A 26,608-nucleotide genomic window follows, 5' to 3' on the forward strand; every position below is an offset into this window, starting at 1 on the left:
TTTGTTGTTGTTGTTGTCCGCCATCCAATTCTTGTGAAAAACAATATTGTCCTTTCAGATAATTTAATTGCACATATCATTTTCCTTGGATTGTATCAATTGCAGGTAGACAAATCCTCTTATTCCTTTATGGTATTGTTAACATCATATAATTTACAGAATCTTTTCACGAAAGAAAATATTCATTACAGCGCATCTTTTAATTTCATGAAAAAAATATATATTTATAATTTTTCCTTCGTCATTGTCAGTGTCTTTTAACATAAACTCGTGTTTCTTTATCTTTCTCTACGAATTTTAGATTCAATGTACTTAGTTTTACCCTCATAAAAAAAAATTATTTTTGTGAGTTGAACCCTAATAATCTAAATTATTAAAGAGATAATTTTATTTTGATGCTTAGGTTTTTGTATGTGAATATAACAAATAAGTATTAAAGTAACTTGAGAGAAAATGAATCAACATTAAATAGTTTCCTAGAGTGAGATGAACATTATATACCTTATTCTTCTCCTAGGGGTTGAATATTCAATATCATTGATTCCCTGTAAAGATTTTGATACAAGGAAAGATATGCTCAAAAGAAAAGAAAGTGGACGAAAGGAACAAATATTTTCATATGTAGTCGACAATATATGAAAAAACGTATAATTAACAAGATACGAACTTTTTTAAAAAAAATTGATATAATTGATAATAATTGAAAATTCACCCAAAACATATTCTTTACAATTAATGAGATATAAAGAGGAGCTCTTTCGAAGATAAATCCTAATACATGGATAGTTGCTGTTTTTCATACAACCCCTCTACAAACATTACATTTTATAGTGTAATAGTGAAAAATTACAGGAGATAAGTTTCATGTTGCTCCCGCTTTGGTGATAAAAATGGATTGGCTCATTAAGCTTGTCTTAACAAGAAAAAATGAATATAAATAAATAATTAAGCTCATGGTTATTTGTTCTATGCTTCTACTCTTCCAAGAAGTTAACATTTTTCAGATGGTTTATTTTTTTTTTTATTTGTCACTGGAATTGAACTGATCATGCTAGAAAACCAATTAATGTAATGCTTTAAATAAATAAATTTTTAAATAAAATATTTTATTATAATTAATATTTATTGTAAGAAATTAATAACTAATAAAACAACTAATTACTAGTCACTTGCAAGTTAATCACGTGAGTGATGATACTTGTGACACACTATGTAGTTTTTTTGTTTATTATTATTTATTGATATTTTCTCACGTTATTTTGTATGTTGCATAAATTATGATGTCCTTGGATCTGTACAATGAGAATCAGATCGTGATAAGATCATGATAATAAAATCGATTCATCTTTAAATATAGACTGATCGTAAGTTACTCTAGAGATAACCATCCACACATATGGTATGTGTTGCGATAAGTAGAGATTCATATATAAGATATACGTTAGAGCCCCAATCTTATTGGATATCTAGTAAGCTATGAATTATTGAATCTTATGGATAAGATCTAATAAGAGTTAATAAAAGATTATTGGGTAAAGATCCATTAATCCAAGAGGTTTGAATAATTGGATAGAGATCCAATACCCAATAAAATATAATCCATTAGGGTTAAATAGTAGGAACCTTTATAAATAAGAGGCTCAAAAGATGATATAGGCTAGTCACCTCTTGGTCAACAGCCTCAGTTGAGGGTGTGTGGATAGCAAGAAGGGCTGACCCCTTCTTGATCATATGGTGTGCGTGAAGAGGAAGATCATGCAGTGATTTGAGGAGTGTCTTCATCATATCTATCATGTAGATCACTACTAGAGAGGAGGATAGTGACCTCCTTCATCTACTCCTATAGATCTAAGATTTTTCAAGGATATATGATATCTTTATATAATAAATCTCATTTGATACGTATGATTTTTGGTTTCACGTTTTACGCATCAATCTTCGCATGACAACAAGATACTTTTTTTTAAAAATCTATATTTTTTATTTTCTATTCTTTCGATATGTATATGATGCTCTGATAAGATTTTTCAACACTAATAATTAATATCATGATATTTAGCATTCAGCAAATCCCAAGAAAGGATAACATGATAGTGGACTCATCGAAAAATATCCTCTACATTCTGGTGGGATCACCACAAAGGTCTTAACTCAAAGGAATTTACATTAGGATTAGGTGGCAACTACTATTCTAAAGGCTACTTTGATGAGAAATATTATCAAATATATAAAAACTAGAGTTTCTTTTCAATTAGCTAGTCGAAGCAAAAAAAAGTGTGCACACATTAAGCATGGTACTATGTGTTGGACGAGGTGCTCTACAGATAATCCTTATCGCATCCCTTATTGTGTTGTTTCTATCCCGTTGAGATCATTCATGTACTATTCAATATCTATGAGGGGGCTTGCAGAGAACACATTAGTAGAAGGACTATGGCTTTCAAGATTCTATGATAGGGCTATCATTAGCTAACCCTCAAGTATAATATCGAAGAATATGTTTGATATTGCAACAAATGCTAGTGTAATGTTTGAGTCTAAAAGTTACCTATTTTATAATTAATCCTAGTCGATGTAGCCTGGCCTTTACGGAGTGGGGATTGGATATTCTCAGACCTTTCCTACCAACCATAGGGCAAAGAAAACATCCAGTGATCAAGGTAGACTACTTTACTAAATGGACTTAACTCAAGTCATTAGCATCGATTATAGAGAAGCAGGTTGAAGGGTTCATTTGAAAGAACATCATATCTCAATTTGGAGTGTTTGAGAGTAATAATCAGTAATAATGAAACGTGGTTCAACAACATTAATCTTGAAAAATTTTATGATTCCTTTGGAATTTTTATGAGATTCAGCTTAATGGCTTATTCGTAGGCTAATAGTCAGGCTAAGATAACTAACCGAGTTATACTAGATGGATTAAATAAGAGAGTCTCAAGAACTAATGGTGCATAGTAGATGAACTTCCAAATATATTATGGGTTTATCAAACGACTCCAAAACATCTACCAAGGAATTCCTTTTCTATTTAGCATATAGAATTGAAGCAATGCTCTTAATCAAGCTAGAAGTACCAACTATTCAGACTCATCTCCTTCCGAGATTGAAGCATTCATTGCCTGCACCAAAAATGATGATGAGTTTGATAACTAATCAAGTCCAAGGTGTTAAAAGGATGAGGCTGAGGATGATATTGTAGATCTTTGGAAATTGAGATTGCTTTGAAGCCCTAAGGGTGTTGTTCATAGAATTTCCAATTGCAAGATAAGATGAGAAATATTTGAGGTAGTAAAAGATAATTTACAGAGGTTAAAGATGATGCTTCCTCTGGCTAATTACTCATTCAGTTTTGAAACACGTTAAGGAGAGTGGGACATATGACATCGTCCAATATAATCAAGTACATATGGTGCAATCCTAATAGCTCAATGGTTATTTAGATCATTAAAAAAATCATGTTGAATCCACCACTATCTATGGAAAGGCCACGTTGCCAGAAACAACCATTCGATGTTTTCCTTCGATTGTGGGTAGTTTTAATATATGATCGAGTATTAGACTTTTCTTGATTTGTTTGGATTCTCTCGCCTGTCTAAGGAAGGAGCACATGTGGCAATTGCCCCAATTAGCCCTATGTGCACCATCATGCCTAGCCTCTCCGACCTCTAGCGCCACTGCACATTAGCCCTATGTGCATCATCGTGCTTGGTCTTTCCAATCCTTGACATCATTGCATGTGGTCCTATCAGCCTCTGTGCATCATCGTGCCTGGCCTCTCTAGCCCTTGGCGCCATTAAACACAACTCTATTGGCCATTGTCATGCTTGGCTTTTTTGGCCCTTGGCACCAATACATGTAGCCCTATCGACTGTCTGTATACTACCATGTCTGGTTGTAACTTCTTTGTGTGCTACCATGCCTAGCCAGGAACATGTCGAGTTTGGGTACTTAGCCAACATGCTACGTAGACACTACTAAGACAAATGTGCCAAGTTAGGCTTATCGAGTCGGGCAACTAAAGTTGGGCTTATCAAGTCGAGAAACTCAAGTTGGGTTCACAGAGTCAAGTTACCCCGTTTGAACCTATCGAGTTGAATGGCCTGAGTCAAAAATTCCATCATCTCTTAAATAGATCGCAGATACCAATCGGACTATACTTCCCGACTAGTTATCCGTGATGCTCCTTAACTCGAGAAGTGAGGGTCATGTGTTAGAGTAAGAGTGACGTGGTTGCCCCGTTGACATCTTATGTGGCTGGCTTATCAGCACTCCACGCTATCATTACCACCATCCACATAACAAGGGCTCTCTCACCACATGTCCAAGTTATTGATCAACAATATATATATGGCTAAGCTAAATTAGCAAAATCAAGGTATTGAATGAATATAACAACTTGAGGTCATTGGGTTATGATAATCATTTATCGCTACAACGTCTTCTCTTACTTAGGCACCCACTATAAAAAGAGATCACATAGGTATACTTAATGCACACTAAATAATAAATAAAATATAATTTATCTAATTTGTTCGACTATTCGATTTACTCAACTTGAGTACTGACTTAATGACTTAAGCATCGGAGGGATATTATCGGAACTACCCTTGACGTATTTTTATAGGGATCAAAAGTCCAACTTGATGAATTTTCTTAAAACTAAGTCGAGAAGAAACCAAATTAGATCTAAATTGGCCTTGTGTTCGAAAAATCCAAAATCTAAATCTAAATTCTAGCATATAGTTAAATCAGTACATCTAAAAACTTTTATGCCTTAAATACTGTTTTCTTTTTCTTTCCCCCTTCTTTTATTTCTTGGCAACACAAATGAAAGCTAACGGAGGAGAATATTTTAGAACTAAACTATAGTTAATTTATGCCTGTGCTTCCCCTTCGTTAAGTAATTAGGAAGATGACAGAAAGGCTTAGCGGTGCCCAACACATCTACTGTGGTAGGTGGACCATGTAAAACTATTGGTGACATCAACAAGTAGGTTCAACTACTGTAGTCTACTGGTGGCAGCAGCCATTAGTCTTCAGATTTTTCTTGCTGATTACTTTGGGATGTCTGTAGCATTTAGGAGCACACAAATATTGTTTTCAATGACCTCCCTACCTCAATCTGCAATCTCTTCTCATCGTCTGGACTTCACTCTACTCGCAGAAAAGTACAAAAGTAATTTATTTGGTTGATCTCTTTTGCAAGGTGTTGGGGGATTCTGGAAGACAAATGTATAAGCATATTAATGAGCCATGGATTTGTGAGTGGATTGTTGTGGGTCTTGTTTGCCTCAGAATCTATGGTTGGTGAAGCTCCGATGTGGACACACAAACCTTCTCAGCCATGTCCACCTTGCAGAACTCTGCACTGATGGAAAGCTGTTAGTGTTTGATCTCTCTCCTGGTCTCATTGCTTTGGAGTTTAGCAGGTAGCTCAGAGCCGGAGAGGGATTCCTTGGACCTATGAAAGAGATGACAAGGGAATACCAACATCATTTTTTGGCGTTTGAGATAGCAGATACTGTGCGAGCAAGAGCTTCATGGTGGCCATGGATTGTACCCTCAAGAAATCTCAGCGAGGACTGACGTTAATTCTTCCTTCTACTGCATCATGAAATCCAAGTGAAACAGCTTATTCTCCACAATCATATTACTGCGTTACTCTCATAATTGGTCATGAAATCACTGTTTTAGAGTGTTATATAGTGAAGTGTTTGGGATAATGCTTGTTAGCTTATAATAATGCAAATTCATATGAATTAAGGAAACTTGGAGTAGTAAATAAGGCTCGAAAAGAGCATGTCTCGATTGATTGGATGGTTGGGAAGACTAAGCTATCGAAGTGGGGATGGCTGACATGACCAGTAGCCCATCCATGTCCATCAGAGTCTGTGGTGGGGTGTGGCATCCATCCTCACTCTCATCAACATAATAACAAATATCATCAAATAAGATAAATAACACATTTTCCTGGTAATTTTTTTTCCTAAAAGTTATCTTCTAATGAGTGAGTATTATATCTGCCCAGTCTTCTTTTACATTTTCTAATATAATATTTGCTACTTCAATCTCCATCTAACCCAACTTATTTAATTATATGAGTTAGGATGTATTTCAAATTACTGTTACATTAATTTTTATTTTTTTTTTCAAAGATAAATGATGAAGATAGAAAAATCTTCTTCAAAGTAATTTCTTCAATAAATTTGAAATAATTTTATATCCATTTCAAAATATTTTTTTGGATATATCATAAATCAAGTCTTATTAAGATAGATATCACAAGATGAAACAAAAGAATAATACTTGGTCCAAATAAAAGGTGACGTGTCTATCCAAATGATGTGATTAAACTCATCTGATTCAGAGAATAAAAGGTTTTAAAGATAATGATTATAATAAAGCTCTCAAACCAAATATTAATATTTTTACTGTAATGATGAAGCATATTATCTTTAAAGATTCACAAATGTCTTTTCATTACTACTAATGGATTTGTATTAGTGCATATTTATATTATTTTAATTTTTTTATCGTTTTATCATCTTTAGAATTAGCCTAAAATGATAGAAATTAGAGGTGCTTATCATTCTTATACTAAACCTTAACCCATAGTTAGGCCCTGCATGAGCCAAACAAAACCTTCCTGATGAGAAGCTTCCAACTCTTGAACGTGTCTCCCTGCCTGCGCTTAGACCCTTCAAAGCACAGCAAGCAAACGTGCTCAGGAATTGGTCAAGTTGAGATTGATCCACCCTTCAAACTCTCTATTTCTTCTTCTTCTTCTTCTTCTCCTTTCATCAATTACAAGGTCAATCGCAAGTCAAAGTCCAACACCCTGTTTGACCATCCATCCCTCTGACCACATCACCCTCAGATTCTTTGGTACTTCCCTTCGCTCCCCCCTTTTTATCATTTAATTATTGACTGATAAACTTGTATTAGTAGCACATAATTTCAAAAAAGAAAGAAAGGCACACCTTTTTTGCATCAATTACTCTGGGCCCCACTGTGGGCTCCACTTTTATTTTCGGAGTTTATATATAAATATGGTCGCTACGAGAGGCGCACAAACCAAGCTTGCTCTTCCTGTGGACTTCGTATCCTCGATCCAAACCCCTTGTTTCGTCGATTCGATTCCGGTTCCAACCCCTGAATCGGAGGCCGGTCGAAGACGATGCCGGATCGATTGCCGTCCTGCTTTGGCGGCGGCGGCGCCACCAGGGGCACCCCGACTTCGACGATGGCCGGGCCCAACCTGACGACCTCGATCTACGACACCCACCTCGGCGTCGCCTCCCTCACCTGGTCCCGCGCCATCGTCGGCCTCACCCTCCTCGCGGACCTCCGCCTATCCGGCGCCGAACCCGGGGAGGATGACGAGGAGGGGGAGCGCCTCCGGTTCCGCGTCAGGCCGTGGCTCCCCTGGAAGCGGCGGGGGTCTCGGCGGTTTAGCCTCAGGGACCGCTCCTGCCACCACTGCGTGGAGTTCGCGTGGGACCTCTCGCGGGCCAGCTTCCACACGGGCGGCAGCGGCCGGCCCGAGCCTGCGTCTGGGTTCTTCGTCGCCGTCGCCTTTGATGGCGAGATGCTCCTCGTCGCTGGAGACCTCGTCGAGGAGGCGTACAAGAAGACCAAGGCCCGGAGGCCCATCGCCCCCTTCTCGAACCCGACGCCGACCGCCAGGCGGGAGCACGTCGTGCTGGGGACCTCCGGTGGCCCGAGATCGTACCGGACAATGGCGCGATTCGGGGGCAGGAATAGGGAGATTTCGATCGAACTGGGCCCGAAAGATAGGGAGCCGGAGGCGGGGATGGCTGTGGCTGTCGACGGCGAGAAGGTCGTCCACGTGCAGCGGCTCCGCTGGAAGTTCCGGGGGACAGAGAAAGTGGAGGTGGAGAGCGGCGCCCGGATGCAGGTCTCGTGGGACCTCCACGACTGGCTCTTCCAGTCAACGGCAGACGCCGCGTTAAGCGACGCAGCCGTACCGACGGCCGCGGAGCGGGGGCACGCCGTGTTCGTGTTCCGCTTCGAGGAAGAGGAGGAAGGGGTCGCAAAGGCCGCGGAGGGGCATTCCGGGAAGGTATCTGGCGACCCGTACGGGGGGCATTCTGGGAACGGCGCGTACAAAGGCACGGTGTTCGGGGGGCATCCCGGGAAGACCAGGAACTGGAGTGAGAGTAGCAGCAACGGCGGCGGCGGAGCGGAGACAACGGCAGCACAGAGGAAGAGGAAGAGCAGGAGAAAGGATCTCCTGAAGACGACCTCTTCCTCATCGTCGGCGTCGTCGGCGTCGTCGGCGAGCAGTTCCACCGTGATGGAGTGGGCGAGCCAGGAGGAGATGGAGTTGCAGAGATCGGACGGCTTCTCGCTGCTGGTGTACATCAGGGAGAACTAATCTGAGTGCATGTCCTGTCGGTGCTCGTTCCCCTTCCTTTGCTTCATTCGTGTAAATCTCGTTGTTGCTTGGATTCTTTCTTTTTTGGTATCAAATCTCCTTGTTCAGATCTTAAACTGGGATTCAAAAGTATTACAAGGGAAGATCTTAGGATGTTCTTTTCTTCTTCTTCTTCTTCTCTCGGAAACGAGAGACATGCAAAGGTGCAGTTCTAATTGTCGTCTTCTACGCTTTTCACTGCCTTTGCGCGTAAGATTGGCGGACAGTAGCTTGTTTTTGGGGTCATGTTTGACCATAATTTTCTTCAGCTCATTCTGCACGGACTAATATATATATGTGTGTGTGTGTGACTGACAATGGTGCCTTGGAACATAAGGTTTATTGCATAGAAAGTGAGAATTAGAAAAAGGTGAGCAGGAGGGAATATTCCCTTCGTCTTTCTTCTTTTATTGTCTGAGAAAGATTAGAAGAAGGAATCCAAACCTAAACGATCCTGATAGGAGATGACAAATGAGAAGAGTGTTAAGTGAGGTACAACTCATCTCCATCTTCTATATTTCTCGGTGCAAAACCTCAGCTTCCCTTTCACTCACTCCGTCCATTCTTCTTGTAACGAATCCCTAATATCTGAAGCGTGCATGCCCTGCATGAGGGTAGGGAGGAAGAGAGGTTGGCGACAGTGCATGTGCAGCGCTGAAGCCCTTTTGTTGCGTAGCGTTTTCCAATACGTCATCGTCTTGTTCATTTCCTACTTCTCCTACTGCAGCGTGAGAGAGAGACAGGACGGGGGGCCCCTCTCTTCTGACAGCAAGAACATAAGGATCCAAAGCCCACAGTTTTGTCAGGTGAGCAGTCCCGCGTGAGGCGGGACGGACCGGCCGATGCCTCGTCCCTTTCTTCTCCGATGCCGCCTGCTGCGCATCCCACGCAGGACTCGGCAGTCTCCCTACTGTTGAGTTCCAGATATTGATTCAAAGGGTGACATGTTCCACGGTCGTTTGCGGCATCTGTGGGCGGGCCTCTTGAGTCTGCAAACCTGCCTGGATTACGTTCGAGGTTACAGGGGGATTCGCCTGCAATCTTTCTTGAAATCAACCTGCGTACTCTGGCACATGCTAAGAGCAGATCAAGAGCTCATAACATACGGAAGATTCGACCTTTCACGCTACTAACTTGTACAAATTTACCTTCTCAGGTCATCTCCGCAGAACGAATCTATGCTGATGATCAAGAAACCTTCTCAGAGAGAGAGAGAGAGAGAGAGGAACGGTGAACTGAACCGAGGACTTGCCAACTACTGCATGACTGGTAAACGAAGCTGTGCAGTGGTGCATTCACGTGGAAGACCAGTGTAACGCGGAACGTTGAATTCTGATGCATGTTGAGTCGATGGAGGCATGCTTTTAGAATGATTAATCTTTCATGATTGACCTTCCCCAGACTTTGAAATTTGAATGATGACTGAGAATTAGGATGCAGTCATTTAGCTACTGTTTTGCTGGAAGAGACGAGAGAGGCTTTGATCAGTACATATAGGCTCGAGTGGTTCCTTCTTTTTCCTCTGGAAGGAATGCAAAGTTAAGGTGGCTGAACTGGAGATTCTGCTCTCATCAAGTTTACAGAATCCATCTCAACTCCAATACAATACCGTACTGATAGAAAAAAAAAGGTTTTCTAGATCATTATGAAAGGAAAGGTCATGTTTTAGTTTCCACCAACATCACGTCACGGTAAAAATCCTATAAAACATTTATGCCAAAACAATAAGAACAATAATAATAATTGGTTAAACACAATGAAACGATTAGCAAGAAGAAAGATCGAGAAAGCGAAACCCAATCTGCTCATCTTGATGATGATAAGCACAACAGTTTCTGTCGGTTTAACGTTATACCAACCCTCACTTTTTTTTTATTTTGAAAATAATTTTAATAAAATAATTTTTATTTGAAAACATTTTTAATAAAATATTTTTTTATTTTGAAAAATATTTTTAATAAAATATTTTTATATGAAAATATTTTTAATAAAGTATTTTTATATTTTGGAAATTATTTTTATAAAAAAAATTATTGCCTTAAAATAAGATAAAAGATGCCCAATAAATAACCTGTCAAATAAAAAAACCAAACAAATTTCCTACCTATCTGAAGCGTACCCATTTGACTTACCCGCCTTCTGATCGGAACTGCAATGGCCCACAAGTGGCCAAATATGGTGCGTTTAGCGGGTTCAAATTTAGATCCGACGGAACCCGATCCGATAAAAGTAACAAACCGCCGTTTCTCCTTTCCCACGACCTCCACCATCCCCCACAAAACCCTCGCCTGCTTTCTTCCTTCGTTTCACCTCCTCCGCCGCTCGCTGCCTTTCGTTCGTCTCTCTCCGCCTTCTCCGGTGTTTCTTCTAAGGGAGCAGGAGGAAGGAGGCAGGAGATGGGGGACGACTCGCAGAAGGTGAAGCGTGTTCCCCACCTACCGTGGATGAGAAACCCCGTTGACATCGACCAATTCGAGGAGCGCCCTCTCGGTTTCCTCCCATCCCTTGATCCAAGGTTCGTGCTCTCTCGTATTTCCTGCTGCTATAGTTTCGGTACATTGTTTGCTTCGTCCCTACAAAATAGCTACGACAGTCTCGGGGCCATTTCATGAGGAACTTAGCTGCTCTTCTGAAGTTGGCGTAGTGCATGTCATGAAGCACTTTCAACAATTTTTAGATATCGAAGCATAATACAGCCGAGGGTAGTGATCTAAGAGATTAAGATGATGAGAACTACAACTGAAATTGGAGAAGAGAATCCTACTTTGATTTGGGATCGACACTGAATTCAACCGCATGAAAGAAAACAGTATGTGTGCGCTGTCAATCCCTTTAAGCAGATATGTTATTGGTTTTAATCTGTTTCTGATCTTGGAAGTTATCCCACTCTTAAGTGGATCAATAATGTGAGCAAGTGAACTCGTTCATTGAACACAAAAGTTGAATTAACAGTTAAAACTCTTTGAATAAATAAGGATATTAAAGAAAGTGTAAAACAGACATTATAACATGCCCACAGTAGTCTTTGCAAAATATTGAAACGAAGTTCATGATCTGATAGATGATATAAAACTATGTTCATGACCTCACCATTAACTTAATAAAGTGGAGTCCAATAAATATCGAGCAAGCGGTAAATGATGCTGATTGTATGTTAAAGCATATTGATGTCTGATGTGGCCGAGGATTTGCATTGCGTTACATGTGAGCTATTGTTCACTTGGATCATAGTTTCATTCTTGAAAAGAAATCAAATTTAGGCAGGGGGAAAGGTGGATCCTTGCTTACAAATTATAAATTTCTTTAATGCTCCATCAACATGGGATCTTTAAGTCATTTCCCATTTGTACCACAACGGACCCTCAAGTTGTGGTAGCTTGTGATGTGTAAGGTTGGGTTCCAAAAAATGACATCACTGGTGTTGGCCTATGCAAGAAGTAGTTCCCTACGGCCTGTGGAGCTCGCAAATTTTAATTTAAAGAAGGAATTTGACTTGGGAACAATGGATCCTTACTCATTACCTCAAAGTTATGTTTACTTCTTACCAATGTGACTAACATGCCATTTCCTGGATGCCATGGATTGCAGTGCACACAGGTTAACCTAAGGATCGACAAAATTTTGTTACCCATAATGGGATTCCGTTGCTGAGCCTTAATTTATGATAGGATCATTAACACAAATTGATTAATGAGCATAGTGCACGATTCTCTTTGCCCAAATATCTTTAATTTTATGTTTGTATTACGTACCATGAAACAATAGACACTTGAGATTTTTGTGCATATGTGGATACAACAGATCCATAAATATTTCTATGCTTAAAGAGTTCCTACTGATTCTTTATGGCGTGCCATAAGATTTCTTCTAAATTTGTTGAGTATAGTGTGCAAGAGACCATCGGTGTCTTGATTAATGCTTAAACTAAATTTGTTTACATGACTTAACAAAACAAATTTTGTGTTTGATATTTCATTATGCATGAATATTTATTTTTCTCCTCCTAGATTGAAGGAGGCTTTGCAGAAAATGGGTATACAGTCACTTTTTCCTGTCCAAGTAGCAGTTTGGCAGGAAACAATTGGACCTGGTGCATTTGAGCGAGACATTTGTGTAAACTCTCCGACAGGGAGTGGCAAGACACTTGCTTATGCTTTACCAATTGTACAAATGCTTGCGCATAGGAAGATTAGATGTTTGCGTGCTTTGGTAGTTTTACCTACTCGGGACTTGGCCTTACAGGTTTGTGATGAATTATTTTTTTAATTCAATTTTGAAATGCTTTTTTGGTGCCATTCTTCTATTGACTATTTGCTCTTTAGTTGATGCTATAAATTGAATCGATACAAGGGACAGGTTCTCAAGTCCTGGAGAGATCATGGCATCCTATGTTTTAAGTAATTCCAAGAGTTTGGTGTTTGCAGTTTATAGGGAAAATCACAATACTCAAGGTTCTTGTACGCAAACAAAGTATAATATGGTCTTCTTTCATATTTTTGGGCATAAAAAATCGCATAAACTGTGCTATAGTCTTCCCTATTATGGGGACCAGATATTTAGACAGGTTAATGTTCTGCCAGAAATAAGCGAGTGCTATTTGCACAATTGCTGCCTTCATATTCCTGAATCTAACTATTTATCTGGGTCACTCAAACCTCTCTGATACCTATTTCTTGTAGCTGTATCCTTTCCAAACCTGATTAATGGGTGTCTTAATCGAGCATAGACAAGTTGGATAGGCATGTGGTACCCCCTCACTTCCCTCCCCATCCCCCCAAAGAAAAGCTTGGTCCTTTGCCATTTGGGAACAGTGACGATATATACCTGCCAATTTTCACTAGTTCCCAAACCCAAGTAACTACTCCAGTGCCCAAACTCATCTTGAATCCGACTCGAATACCTGTTCTCTACTTTAGCCGTCCCAAGTCCAATTAGCAGATACCAAATCTAGCTTTAACAGGTTGTGTAGGTGCAGGTGCCAGAAAAACTTGACCTGCTGCCATTCCTATTCACAATTGCTGTATGTATCATATTTCAGATGGCAGTGATGCTCTACTGCATAAGATGTGGGGAATCTTGCTGGATCTTGATTAGACAGCTCAAGTTTTCCTGCTTGTACATCACAAATTCTGTAGTGGGTGGATTATGACATCAACACAATAATAACATGTCTCCATTGTTTAAAAAATATTAACAATGCAGAAAAATATTTAATATGAAATGAAGTTTAAGCTAACATTATCTTCTCCAATATTCATGAAAAAATGTGTACCATATCTTTCCAATTATGCACAAAACTATTGATAAAGCTTAATAAATGTGCATAAGTTTATTTGAAGTATGCATGCTTGCATATCTGTGTAACATAAGCACATAATTGCAGGTATGCATGTGTATGCACTTTTTCAAATTTTATGATATGTTTTAATATTTTAATCCAAAAGAGAATAAGAGGGGCTAGGATACATTTCTAAGAACTTCTTTACCCTTTTGATGTAATGGGTATCGATTAAAAGAAAATGACCAAATAGCTTTGATATCGTCCGTAATTGTATCTAGTGGTTTGGCTGATGGTAACTCTTCAGTAGCTGAGTTTGATATCTCTCTGCCAATTATTTGTTCTTTATGAGGAACAATTGTCTAACATATGTATTGATTACTTTCTGGTTTATAGTATAGTATTTTATATTCATAAATCATTTCAAAGTTTAGAGAAACTGCTGGAGGTTCTGGGAGATGACAGCCAAATTATAATAGCATTTTGCTGCTAAAATGTATTATCCATGAAAAATTCCTTGCAAATGAGTTCTAACTACACTAGAAGGCATTTAGGGATATAATTTAAATTGTTTTATATCCTGCTGTGTCTAGGCAGATATGATATGGCATGCTTCCTTTTTCTAACACTGAAGCTCCCCATTGCCACTAGATGATAGATTACCAGATAGACATCTAAGCCATTGAATATTTTATTGTTGTGCTAACATAGATTAATTCTTTTTTGCTGTATAATAATTGTCTCATATTGTTTTTATATTGGAACTGTGGATCTATATCCAATCTCACAATCTATAGAAGCCGCTCAGCCCAAATCAATTTGGTAGTGTAGACTGGATTTGAGCTGATTATGTGATTTGTAGGGTTATTTAATTTCTTAGAAAGAGGACATTAGCTTAATGTTGTACTTTTCTAAATTATAGTGCAAAGATTTCGAAGGCATAATATATAAATCTGTGGTGGCCAGCATATTGAAAATAAACTGTTGAATTTTTCAGGATGATCAGCATATAATTAGGGTCTTGGGAATTGCTTAATAGGTCTCGGGCATTACTAACAGATAGTCCATGAGGCAAGCATATGTTATCTTATCTGTTTTGGGAAAAAATGAATTGCTACTGTTTACTCGAATCATTCAGTACATCTATCCAAACTTTTGATAAGAGTGGTTGTTCAATTGGTTGATTTGGTAGATTGCTAATCCATAGCGTTTGACTATTTTGTTTAGTTCAGCATATATTTTAAACATTTACAGAATTCAGTTATCTTTGCCACATAATTTGGTTCATTTATAAATTTAAGTATCTTATGGTTCAGGTTAAAGAGGTGTTTTCTGCCATTGCACCTGCTGTGGGTTTACGTGTTGGCTTAGCAGTTGGGCAGTCATCAATTGCAGATGAAATTTCGGAGCTCATTGAGAGACCTAAGCTTGGATCATGTTCCCCTTTTGATCCAGAAGATGTATACATGGAGCTACAGACTGCAGTCGACATATTGGTGGCTACTCCAGGAAGGCTAATGGATCATATTAACATGACAAAGGGTTTTAGTCTGGAACATCTATGTTATCTGGTAAATGAACAAATATATATTTGGATAACATTCTCTTTGACTGTTACATTTACTATTACCATCTCCTAGTAAGTGGGTTCTTACAATGTTTCCTGATATATCTAGGTTTCTCCAAATAATAGTTAGAAATGTGGCCTACACTTGTTCTTCAAGCTAATTCACTCACTAGTATCCTCAGGAATCAATGAGATGTTCTAATTCAAGTCAACTTCATGATAAGCTTGAATTTAAGTCCTTATTTCCCAATTGATTTTTATAAATAAGCATCAAGGTATCCTTAGTTGATATCACTGAGTGGTGACAATTTATGTTAAACCTATTTTGTACAGACTTGTTTCTTCTTCCACACTTCTTTCTTTAGCATACACTCTGATTTTGAACTGTCAGTACCTTTTCTGAGTTATATTATCTGGAAGCTTATGGCTCAGAATGTCATCTGGATTATCCACTATGAGTGTACTGTAGAAATTGTTGCTTTCTCTCAAAGTATGTAAATATTTTTTGCGAAATCAGTAAATTGATAGACAGGATACATTCCTGTTTCTTGTCACCCTATCTTATTTCTTTATTGGTCTAATGCAACTTCAGTTTGCATGATTATCCAGTAAGTTGAATTACATTTTTCAAACTAATCTTTAGAAGAAATCTCAGTAGTTTTATAACTTTCTTTTACAAGCAGTTTCTACTGAGCATTTAACCGCCTGGTACTTTCAGGTAGTTGATGAAACAGATAGATTGCTTAGAGAGGCATATCAGTCCTGGTTGCCAAATGTGATTCAGCTTACTCAGTCAAATGATCAAACATGTCATGCAACGAGCATTCATGTTATTCCTGGTTCATTGACCACTATTAGAAGATGGTAATTCTATCTCTTTCTTTGTTATACTTTATGTATTATTCACCAACCTGATTTCAGCTCTATTATATCACCTTTATGAGCTTAGATATCCCTGGTGCTTCCTTCAATGTATATTATTTTCAGTCTTCAAAGATTTTGTCAAATGTTTCTTGCTACATTCTGGCTTGCTTTTGTGCAGTGGTGTTGAAAAGGGTTTTAAAGGTAAAGTTTACCCAAGGTTTGTAAAGATGATTCTATCTGCTACACTGACTCAAGATCCTAGCAAGATTTCTCAACTCGATTTACATCATCCTTTATTGCTGACAAGTGGTGATAAGCGCTACAAACTACCTAAAAGACTGGAATCGTTTAAACTGGTATTTACTTTGCAAAGATTTATGACTAGATAGATCAAGTCTTTGAACATGCAACTAGGTTACCTATGAAAAAAATAGAATTATGTCACAGCTGACATTCTTTGATTTATATACATATTGTTCTACCACGAAATTAATTTTTCCTACCTTTAAGATTGAAAACATTTCTCACAAGCATTGGATATATATTAAAAGAAGAAAACAGCCATCTAACTATTAAATGTAGTTATTGCTGGATAAGCATTTCTTTGATAAATGGACCTGCCTTATCCTTTCTTACTTGGGGTGTGAATATATGCAGGTTTGCAGATCAAAACTGAAGCCACTCTACTTGGTTGCTCTTCTGCAAACTTTGGGAGCGGAGAAGTCAATAGTTTTTACATCATCAGTCGAGTCAACTCACAGGCTAAGCACATTACTAAAATTCTTTGGTGAATTACCATTTAAAATCAGTGAATATTCACGTCGTCAGTGTCAGCCTGTACGAAGGTAAATCACCTATATCAGTTTCCAGGTTAAGATTCCTTGATTTTCAACTTGGACATGGTAACATATATCACAGCTGTACATAATTAACTTTTGAAAGAAGGTCATTTGCATATTTACTAATTTCATGCTAGAAATGGACAAATGTTCACCTTATCTTAATCAGAGGTGCACATATTGTGCTTTGGTTCAGTGATAAGGCAATATTTACATTTTTTAAATATGAAAAATGACAGAACACTAATCTGTGTGAGGATGGATTATATTCTGATAATAAATGACTGTAGCAGTTGGTTGAGTTTGTCTGGTCTCTTAAAACCACAAACCAAAGAATCAGATCCTCAGTTTGTAAGGTCCATCTGTGCACTTGTAATCTTCTTGTGTAGCTCAGTCTCATTAGAAAACTTACAACAGATTCACTGTTGTAAGTTGTAACTGCATTATATATATTTTGGCACTTCTGCCAAACTGTGCTATTTGTCATTAGTGATGGAGAATGTCTGTATTGCAGCAAGAAACTGAAGGCCTTCAGGGAAGGAAAAACACAAGTGCTCATTGCAACAGATGCAATGACACGAGGAATGGATGTTGAAGGAATTAGAAATGTCATAAATTATGATATGCCAGCTTTTGTTAAGACATATATTCATCGAGCAGGTCGCACTGCAAGGGCAGGTCAATCTGGCCGTTGCTTTACATTAATGAGAAAAGATGAGGTAATGAGATCTTTTGACCACACGTCAAACTTCTTTGATTAATTTTTATAAGTATTTGCTATATGAGTTGTTATTTAGTAGCAATCTGTCAAAAAGAAATTGATAGGCCACCAGTTTTTTCCTGTATCAGTGAAACATTTGATTTTACGTTGACAACAACTGCAGTGCAATGTACTCTACTCATAAAAATAACCTATCATGTAAGAAAATTTTAATTTTCTGGTTTTCACATGAATTAAATTTTTTTGTGGCTTTGTTGTATCTCTTACTGAACGTTGTTTGCATCGTTTGACTTGTATATGGAACATCAGTTGCTGACTCTTAATGTCGATCAATCAAGTTGCTTTTGCTATGATAATAGAAATTCATACCAATGTCATTGGGCACTAATTAGCTAATGAATGCTTATGTCTGTCCAGTGAGGAAGCCAAGTGAACATAGAAAATGGTTTTCCATGATTTTAGTCTCTTATCTGGTTTGCTTGATGGATTAAACTGTGATATAAAAATCTTGTGGAATAGTGATAAATTTCTTTTATTTGTTAAGAGATTCGAGTGAACATAAGAAATGATTTACGATGATTTTTTACTTCCTATAAGGCTGTGCTAATGGATTAAACTATGATCCATTAAATTTATATATCAAATCGTTTATGTTGATCAGATTGCTAATGACAAACTGTAAACCTTTCAGTGGGTGAGCTTATATATGATAGTGGGAGGAATGAAGATTACCCCTAGAATGCTAATGTCAAACTGCAAAGCAATCTTTCATTGGGTTTGGATATGTCTGATGGTGGAAGGAATATGTGCTAACATTGATTCCTTTAAATACTGAGTTCTGTTGCAAACTAGTAAAGCATGAGATTCATCATCCAGAACTCACTTGTGCCATGATGCTGAACTCAAGTGTATAGAAACCATACTTCTTGGCGGAAAATTATGTTTCTTAGTCTGAAGCCTGAAACTTCTGTTTCACTTTTGCCTTGTTATGTTCATGCAAATATTCTTTTGCTGCAGATATCGTTTCGCATAACTGTTGTTTACACTTTCTGTTTGTTATGTTTCAGGTTAAGCGCTTCAACAAGTTGCTTGAGAAGGCTGACAATAATTCCTGTATTATCCACTCTTTACCTACCGACTCTGTAGAAAGCCTTCGTCCTCTTTATTCTTCTGGTAAGACTCATTTACCCACCATCATCTGTACATTAATGTTACTGATGATTGCACTTAAAACTTAATGTCTTCATTGTCATACAAAAAAGCTCTGGAGAAGCTGAAAGAGCATGAACAATCATGGACAGCAAGAAAATCAAGAATCAGTTTCAAGTCGGTTAGAGCAAGTAAGAGAAAGATAGTGCAGAAGAAATGAAGGAATGATGTATTTTCAAGGTGGAGATCCCTTATGAGATTTGTCTGATAATCCCAACTAATATCATGGTTGTTTGATAGTCTGCTCTTCTGGTGAGTTTGATTTTTTTAATAAGTAATCCTTTATTCTCCTTGAAGTGTCCACAATTTCATGCTCAGGTTTACAATTCCTTCTCAATGGAAAAAAAAAAACCTTTAATGTTTGATGTCTGGTCTTATTTCTAAAATTGTTATCTTCGATGAATATGCAAGTCCACTAGCTATATTAATGAGTCAAATGTTACTTGTAGTCTGTAATTGACGTAACTACAAAACTGCAAAATATTTCAGAACTGAAGAATTACCAAACAAAATCCATGACCTGCAAGCAATAACCCTCAAAATATAAAAAAGTGACAATGTTAAATGTTGGCATATTTATACACAGTGCAAAAGAAAATGACTAACAGAAGGAAGGATTTTGACATGTATTTTACAGTTGGTAAAAGCTAGGAAACTGCTTCACCAATACAAAATTGAATAAAGGAAAGCATGTAGGAAACTTAGAACAAGTTTAGCAAGATTTTAAATTATTGTTTGGGTCAACAACTGATTCTTTTACAGGTGTGATACATAAATTTTCTTTATCTGAAGACTAAAAATTTTCGTGCTGTAAATTCTCTTATCTGAAGTCAAGGTATACAAGTTTCCTTTTCAGGACCACTTGCCTTTTTTCTTCTAATCATTGTATCATTAGTTGTCTGTGATCAGAATGCATGCTTGTGTTTCATTTTATTTTATTCCAATAAAATAGTGAAGTGTGAAGATTACTCTCTTCATCATTGTCTCCCCCTCCCCCTCCTCTTTCGGCCTTGTATGTAACCTCTTTTCTTTGTTTGACTAGTGAAATCTTTTCCCCCAAGCTTGCATTTCTAAGCAGTTATACCTACTTGGTATCAAATTGGGCAAATTTACTACCAAAATTAGGATTAGACGATATTACTATGGTTGTAGAGAGAGCGAGAGACTACAGGGTTCAAGGTCATGTAATGAATCAAGTTCCTTTCTCTTGCTTGTGTGATCTTTCTATTTCGTCTGCCTCATAGTGATCGAATGCCATTTATCAATGATGTTGTTAGTTCACTATTTTTCAGTTCCAAGACAAGAAAACACCCAAAGGTATTTATTTCATCAGGCTATTGTTGTTTATAGCCCGCAAGACAGAACTTGCTTCACATTACTAGCTTCGGTACAAGTTATATACAGATTTGATTGTTTTATTATCAGTGATTTAAATAGGCTCTCGGGCGCTTGCCTAAGCGCTCGGGAAAGGTGAGGCGAGGCCCGAGCGCCTCGGGTGTGCAACAGGTAGCGCACTTCAATGAGGCGTCGCCTGGGTGCTCGCCCGAACGTAGGCGCTGGGCGCTTCAGACAAGCGCCCGATTCAATTAGGCAAACTGAACCAGCCTTACCGGTTCGGTTCATAGTTTCTTACCTTAAAAGCTACGCTTCACGCTCGTGCAACCCCGAGAAACCCTAGCGTTGCTTCTGCCTCCGTCGCCGACACGTTCTACTGTTGCCTTCTTCGCAGATGCAGCGGACTATACCTTCCTTTGTTGTCGACGGACGAGTCCGACGGCACCCGTAGCTTCCTTCTACTGTCGCTTCCTTCCACTGTCGAGGGAGTGGCCCGCAGGTTCCTCCGCTAGGACACCCTCTGGAGCTTCCGTCACTACCGCTGTTGTTGTCCGCAGCTTTCGCCGTTGACGCTGCTGTTCCGCCACTGTCACTACTACTATTTGTTGCTTCTCTTGTTGTCGTTGTTGCTATCCACAGCTTCCTCCGTTGTCGCTGCTATCGTTCGCAGCCCTACGACAACCATCTTAAACTAATCCTTCTTCGCCGCTACTATCTCCCTCTGTTATTGTTAATATTTTTTTCTCCCCCCTCTAACTTTAAGTAATATATTGTTAACAGTATATTTTTAATTTAATATCATATTTTAATTTAAATAATTATATTTTTAATTATATTATATATTTTTTATATTTTAATATTTCAGAGAATATTTTTTTCTTCTCCTCTAACTTTAGTAATATACTGTTAACAGTATATTTTTAATTTAATATCATTATATTTTTAATTATATTATATATTTTAATATTTTAATATTTTAATATTTCAGAGCATCCCACTTCGCTCGGGCGAGTGCTGCGGGTGTTTTGGGACCTCGGCGCCTAGTGTTTTTTAAATAACTGATTATTATTCAATGATGGTTGCAGTGTGGCCTGTCTCCTGTGCCCCTACTGCCGCACTTGAGGTTTGCTCTCTTTGCAGTAGGTGACACAACATCACATTGGTCTTTTATGTGGCACAAGTGTTCACTTTCATCTTTAGTATCTTCATTATAAAACCTTTGTAGATTGAATTGTAACATCTTGCATCGACCATCTGTTTCCAGGCCACTATCAAGTCAGGAAGTCTACTTATCAAGTCACAGAGTCCAGATGGAAACACGGGAGGGATCGACGAATCGCATGCCATCTCCAATGAGATGCTAATTACACGGCTTGAGCTAAAACAATTATTCAAGAATGTACAAGTTACTTGATAAAGCCATCTTCTCCATGTTGTAGTAGTGAGTTCCGTTTTTGGTATTAGCTAGTTAGTTCATTGCTTATTCTATTTCCTCTTATCGTTGTTGGTCAATCGCATCTCGATCTTGTGGTAAAAGATTAATATTTTCAGGTCCAACCGTGAAGGTTTGCAATATAAAAGATCGCATTATTAGAGAAAGGGCTCTTTGCTTGGTTTAAAGGTTTTTCTTGCATATGTGCCCCTGTCAAATTGATGCCTCTTCAAAGTGTGTAATTGCATCTCTAAAATCCAGATTCTTTACATTATTACTGCTCCTTGAATTATAATCGTGTAATGCTGACGGTTAATACTAATACCAAGAGTAGTTGAATTTAATAAGTCTTGACTGTTAATTACAATCCTATAATGCACTAATTAACATTAATTAGTGATGTTCATTTTTGCATATTTTATAGGGCCATATGTGTATGAAAAAAAAGGGGGGGTGATTTCTCTCTTTTTTTGGTTTTTGTTTTTCATATAGCGTAGCGTCTCATGTTTTGTTTTTCTCATTTATTCATGTAAATGTTCGTCCCTTCTCTTTCTTGCTCGGTGCTTTTGTCCCGTCGGTCGGTGTTGTTTGGTTGTCGTGCCCATCGTCTTTACGAGGTTTTGTTGTCTCTACGCAGTTTCTCTTCCTCACTCGTCGTTTCTCTTTCCTTGTCCATTCCTCAGTCCCTTGCTTTTTGTGTCGTCATGCATGTCATCTGCATCTTTCTCTCCTGTTAACAGCCTCTATTGCCTCCGTCATCGTGAGGCCTTTGAACCCACTTGGTGAAACGAAGAAAAGACGAAAGAATCGGCTCTGAGGCCTTCACCTCCATCCCACGGATTAAAGAAAGGGGAGTGAAGGGGGTCAAATTCTCCATTTCATCTGACGGAGACTGTGCTGAGTAAGAAATAAAAACGAGGCAAGACGTGGGAACAAAGGGAATCATATCATCACAGCCCTCCTCGTGGGCTGCACATCGTCTCATTCGCCTCTTATTAGCTACCCATCTAATTCTGTTAACACGAGCCTCTACCATGGAAGAAGGCCCTCTCATCTTTGTTTTATTATCTTCTCAACTTCGTTCCTACCAACCAACACAAAACGTCACGAAGGAACTGTCTCGTGAGGAGACATCCTTTTTTTTTTTTTTTTTTTCTTCTTTTCCTTTTTTTTTTGAAGGGCACATCTTAGTTCTTAAGATGTAACAACTTGTGCCTTGCTAGATCGGAGTTTAGTCTAGTCATAAAGAAATAATGAGACAATCAAAGATACGAAAATGAAGAAATATCGACAAAATATATGTTTACAAATATATATTTCTAATCATAAATAATTAACTGTAGCTATATAATAAGATTACATTAAGAAAGGCTCATAAATATTTTTTGAATTAAATTTATAAATACTATAAAGGTTAAATGAGACAAGTAAATTAGTAATAATGGTGTAAAAAGAGATAAAAGATGTAGGAAACTATTAAAAATAATTTAAAAAAAATACTGTTTTATCTTTTTTTTGTTCACTTGATCTTTAAAGATATCATCATCTTTCTTGCATAGAGTTTATTAACAATATTTATTTATTTATTTATACAATATTACATTTAATGAAGGCATCACGATTTATTAGTCGTGTAGTAGTATTATTGCACCAATGCTATTATTTTGTCTACCCGATTAAATTCACATCTACATTTGGAAGGACACATTTTATTCATCTGAAAACTGGACTCGATACGATGGAGGAAACAACAAAAGGGCGAAAGCAGCTGATGCACATGATACAAAAGATGAGCATAATAGCAGAAAGCTTGTGGGATTTGCTACTTTATTAGACTGTTCGCTCGACGCATTTCCACGTCAAAAGCAAAAGACTTCGTCACCGCTTCGGAGCGGTCGTGTCGGCCGCGGCGGATTGCACCGTCAGCGCCGACGCGCTGGGCGACGACGGGGACTCGGCGGCGGCCGCGGCGCTGGTGGTGGCAGGAGGTGGGGCCGGGACCAGGCCACCGACGGATGGGCGGCACGCGGCGGATGAGATGGCGGAGGCGAGGGAGATGGGCATGAGGCAGAGGCCCTTGCCCTGGAGGTACTGCATCGCCGAGCCCATGTCCTCCTCCATCATCTTCGCCACCCGGTGCTCCGTCACCGTCAGGCTGTCGTTGTTACCCGCCGCCGCGCCGTTGGCTCCTGCACGTCCTCCCGGACCCTGCATGCACATGAACATGGCCATCATCGCCACAACGAACATGGCCATCAATACACGCATTCTTTCAACCTTTATACATCAGTGAGAGAAAGAGAGAGTTACCTCAGTGGATATATCAGCAACGAGAGGGGCGACCGCCGCTGCTCCGCCTAACCGGCTCATGCTCAGAACCTGATACATAATTACACGTACATAGTCAAGAGAGAGAGAGAGAGAGAGAGAGAGTAATGTCTTGTACCCAAATATGTTGTAGTCCAAAGCAACATCATTAGGCAAAATAAGAGGGGAGGATAATGTAATCTACTTTGTTAGTCTAATGATAATTAACATAAATTAAGAGAGAGAGAGAGAGTGAGAGAAGTAAGAGGCAGAGATTTTTACTTTGACTTGGAGCTGCAGAAATTTAACGTAGTCGATGATCTCATCCAGCATCGAAGCCTTATCCGTCTGCCGTTGCCAACTAACACAATGTTAACGACCGCCGCAATACGATGGCAAAAGTGTTAAATTATTTCCTCCACACGTTTGGTGCTTCTCATTCCAATTAACCCGTTAGTCTTTGTTCCCACACAACATTATTTTATCTCTTAGTGCTCTCCACATAGCTATCTATACATATTAATATGATGCCGCAGATTCGATATTTTTAAGGTCATGGAATCAGTAGACGCACATCATCTCTCCATAGTGAGACAGATGAGAGAAAAGAGAACCTTATTAGCGTTGGGCACCAATTCTTGCAGTGCCTTCATCCTCTCTGCGATCCTCTCCCTGCGAAGCTGCACACACGCATACAGAAGAGACATCATACGGGTAACCCCAGCAAAGAACACAGAAGAAAAGAAGAGACTACAACAAGATGAATCCACAGCGGAGAATTAATCAGTAGACGGAAAAAGAAGGAACCGGAAAATAAAGCCATACTCTTTCGGCGATGCTGTGGGGATCCGTGGCTTGCCCTCTCCGCGCCCTCACCTTCTGCTTCTGCGGCGGTGTGCCACCGCCGGACGACGCCGATGCCGCCGGGCCCTGCCCAACTCCAGCCGACGCCGCTGCTCCGCCGTAGTTCTGCGATGACATTGATGCGCCCTGCTGCCGGTTCAGCTTTTCATTGTTGTGAAAAGGAAAAGAAAAACCAGACTTTTGGTGGAAATTTGTGACAAAGTTAGGGTTTTAGATTAACCTGGGGATGATGGAAGTGCTGCCCGGTTGCCGCTTGAGCCGCGCGAATCGATCCCCCGAGCCCGTTGTAGAGCTCTTCGCCCCCCTTAGAATGGGAACAAGATGGGGTTTTTTAGTAGGAAAGACTACATTTCGGTCGAGAGAGAAATCGGAAGAAGCTTACGTTGTGATCTGGGGATTTGTAAGGACGGTCCATTTCGTCTCGAGGTGTTTCCACGATGATGCGAGGATCCGCCGCACCGCCGCTGCCGAGAGTCAGAGGCAGGGGAAGAAGGCCCGATTCTCCGACACCGCCCCCCACGGCCGTCTGTGACCGCCCCACCGCCGGGAGGATGTGGTGGTTGTTAAGCTGGAGCATCATCGCCTCCCCCGTCGGCGAGCTCCCGCCGCTACCCTGGCTCTGCGAGAGCCGAGACGCCAGCATCGTTGCCTCCTCGTAAGAAGCGTAGCGCAGCCCCTCCGCGACGGCCTCCGGCTGCGACTCGTCCGGCGGCTTCCCGGCGAGGTCGATCCGGAAGAGCTTCTGCGCAGCGGAGGCGTCCCAGGGGGACTTGGGGTTCCCGAGGTCGGGCCAAGCGGAGGGGAGGCCCGACAGCATCTGATCGAAGAAGTCATCGTGCAAGCCGGGGTTTTGGATCTGCTGCGAGCCGTGGTCGTCGTGGAGAGCCATCTGGGCGGAGGCGGAGGCTGCCATACCTCCTCGCACTTCTCTGCTGCCGTGCTGCATCGGCTTCGCGGGCGAATCTAAGATTTCAATTGAGGTTTTGGTGAGGGCTTCGATGGCGGACTACTGCGGGAGGAGGAGACCTCTCTTTCCCCTGCTTTTGCTCCGTGTCTTGATCGGGGAAAAGGAGGAAGCGGTTCCGCCTATTTATAGTTCAAATTGGGGGCTTAAATAAAACTTTTTATGGGTTAAAAATATTTGAGAATAAATAAAAATACAACTAATCTTCATTGGGTGAATTTTCCCCCCCAAAAAAAAACTCAACTTTGGGTTTTTCTCTTAATTTTTTTTAAAAAGCACCCTTTTTTTCATAAATTACTATTTTATTTTTATTAATCATTGTCCGTTGTGCTTTTTATTAATCATCTGCCTGTCGATCACCTCACTACGTCTTGTGTCTGGTTGCTCTATGCTTGGTAGCCTCACTCGTTAGCTCTCATTAATCTATCGTGACCTATTAGTATCTTTGTTGGTTACCATCCTCCTCTCATCTAGTCGTATATGTATCTGCGTGCGGGCTAGCAAGTAATGCTGGTCACTCTCCTCCCATCCCTTGGCCACTTCCATCTCTGTGTGTTCACCCCCCCACCTCACCTAGGACTATTTGTGCCATTTGTGCATGGATTGACAATGTTGGTCACATCTCCTCCTTTGGTTGCATGTGCCTTTGCATATGAGCTGATAACACAGATCGTACCCTCCTCTCTTTCGGTTATCTATGCCTTCATACGATGGCTACAATCGATCATAACGATAATTGGCTCAGTTAGGGCAAGGGTTGCGATGGAAATTTTTGAAAGTTACGTGAG

At 39.6% G+C, this 26,608-nt stretch overlaps 3 protein-coding genes across 6 annotated transcripts; 2 read left to right on the forward strand and 1 right to left on the reverse strand.

The window, feature by feature from the left end:
• Positions 1–7,065: 7,065 nt before the first annotated feature.
• LOC103969672 (uncharacterized) lies at positions 7,066–8,564 on the forward strand. Its single transcript, XM_009383289.3, has one exon. The coding sequence runs from the start codon at positions 7,181–7,183 to the stop codon at positions 8,399–8,401; it is 1,221 nt and encodes a 406-aa protein (XP_009381564.2). The 5' UTR covers positions 7,066–7,180; the 3' UTR covers positions 8,402–8,564.
• A 2,148-nt stretch (positions 8,565–10,712) lies between these two features.
• LOC103969673 (DEAD-box ATP-dependent RNA helicase 1) lies at positions 10,713–21,873 on the forward strand. Of its 2 annotated transcripts, XR_010492172.1 has the most exons (10): positions 10,713–10,955; positions 12,448–12,682; positions 15,035–15,289; positions 16,004–16,149; positions 16,328–16,505; positions 16,807–16,994; positions 17,503–17,707; positions 18,777–18,882; positions 18,972–19,170; positions 21,518–21,873. XR_010492172.1 is itself a non-coding variant. In XM_065130958.1 (9 exons), the coding sequence occupies exons 1-9, from the start codon at positions 10,837–10,839 to the stop codon at positions 19,076–19,078; spliced, it is 1,539 nt and encodes a 512-aa protein (XP_064987030.1). In that variant the 5' UTR covers positions 10,713–10,836; the 3' UTR covers positions 19,079–19,174. The 2 variants fall into 2 exon arrangements, 1 of the variants encoding a protein (XP_064987030.1); XM_065130958.1 differs by lacking the exon at positions 21,518–21,873 and having other exon boundaries at positions 18,972–19,174.
• Positions 21,874–23,380: 1,507 nt separating this feature from the next.
• LOC103969674 (bHLH transcription factor RHL1) lies at positions 23,381–25,911 on the reverse strand. 3 transcript variants are annotated; one of them, XM_018819224.2, is made up of 7 exons: positions 25,239–25,911; positions 25,077–25,160; positions 24,818–24,961; positions 24,607–24,672; positions 24,275–24,340; positions 23,996–24,064; positions 23,381–23,893 (listed from the first exon to the last, which is right to left on the reverse strand). In XM_018819224.2, the coding sequence occupies exons 1-7, from the start codon at positions 25,800–25,802 to the stop codon at positions 23,564–23,566; spliced, it is 1,323 nt and encodes a 440-aa protein (XP_018674769.2). In that variant the 5' UTR covers positions 25,803–25,911; the 3' UTR covers positions 23,381–23,563. The 3 variants fall into 3 exon arrangements, with proteins under 3 accessions (XP_018674769.2, XP_009381570.2, XP_009381569.2); XM_009383295.3 differs by having other exon boundaries at positions 24,818–24,982; XM_009383294.3 differs by having other exon boundaries at positions 24,818–24,985.
• Between the last annotated feature and the right edge of the window lie 697 nt (positions 25,912–26,608).

This window comes from Musa acuminata, chromosome BXJ2-10 (genome assembly GCF_036884655.1).
Source record: "Musa acuminata AAA Group cultivar baxijiao chromosome BXJ2-10, Cavendish_Baxijiao_AAA, whole genome shotgun sequence".
Taxonomy (NCBI): domain Eukaryota; kingdom Viridiplantae; phylum Streptophyta; class Magnoliopsida; order Zingiberales; family Musaceae; genus Musa; species Musa acuminata.

Bases quoted from the DNA above. Each gene is read 5' to 3' on its own strand.
- LOC103969672 (XM_009383289.3), top strand. From the start codon at position 7,181: ATGCCGGATCGATTGCCGTCCTGCTTTGGCGGCGGCGGCGCCACCAGG.
- LOC103969673 (XM_065130958.1), top strand. From the start codon at position 10,837: ATGGGGGACGACTCGCAGAAGGTGAAGCGTGTTCCCCACCTACCGTGG. The intron at 10,956-12,447 runs GTTCGTGCTCTC...TTCTCCTCCTAG, and splicing joins CTCCCATCCCTTGATCCAAG to ATTGAAGGAGGCTTTGCAGA. The intron at 15,290-16,003 runs GTAAATGAACAA...TGGTACTTTCAG, and splicing joins TGGAACATCTATGTTATCTG to GTAGTTGATGAAACAGATAG.
- LOC103969674 (XM_009383294.3), bottom strand. From the start codon at position 25,802: ATGCAGCACGGCAGCAGAGAAGTGCGAGGAGGTATGGCAGCCTCCGCC. The intron at 24,986-25,076 runs GTTAATCTAAAA...CTGAACCGGCAG, and splicing joins AGCACTTCCATCATCCCCAG to CAGGGCGCATCAATGTCATC. The intron at 24,673-24,817 runs GTATGGCTTTAT...GCGTGTGTGCAG, and splicing joins CCCACAGCATCGCCGAAAGA to CTTCGCAGGGAGAGGATCGC.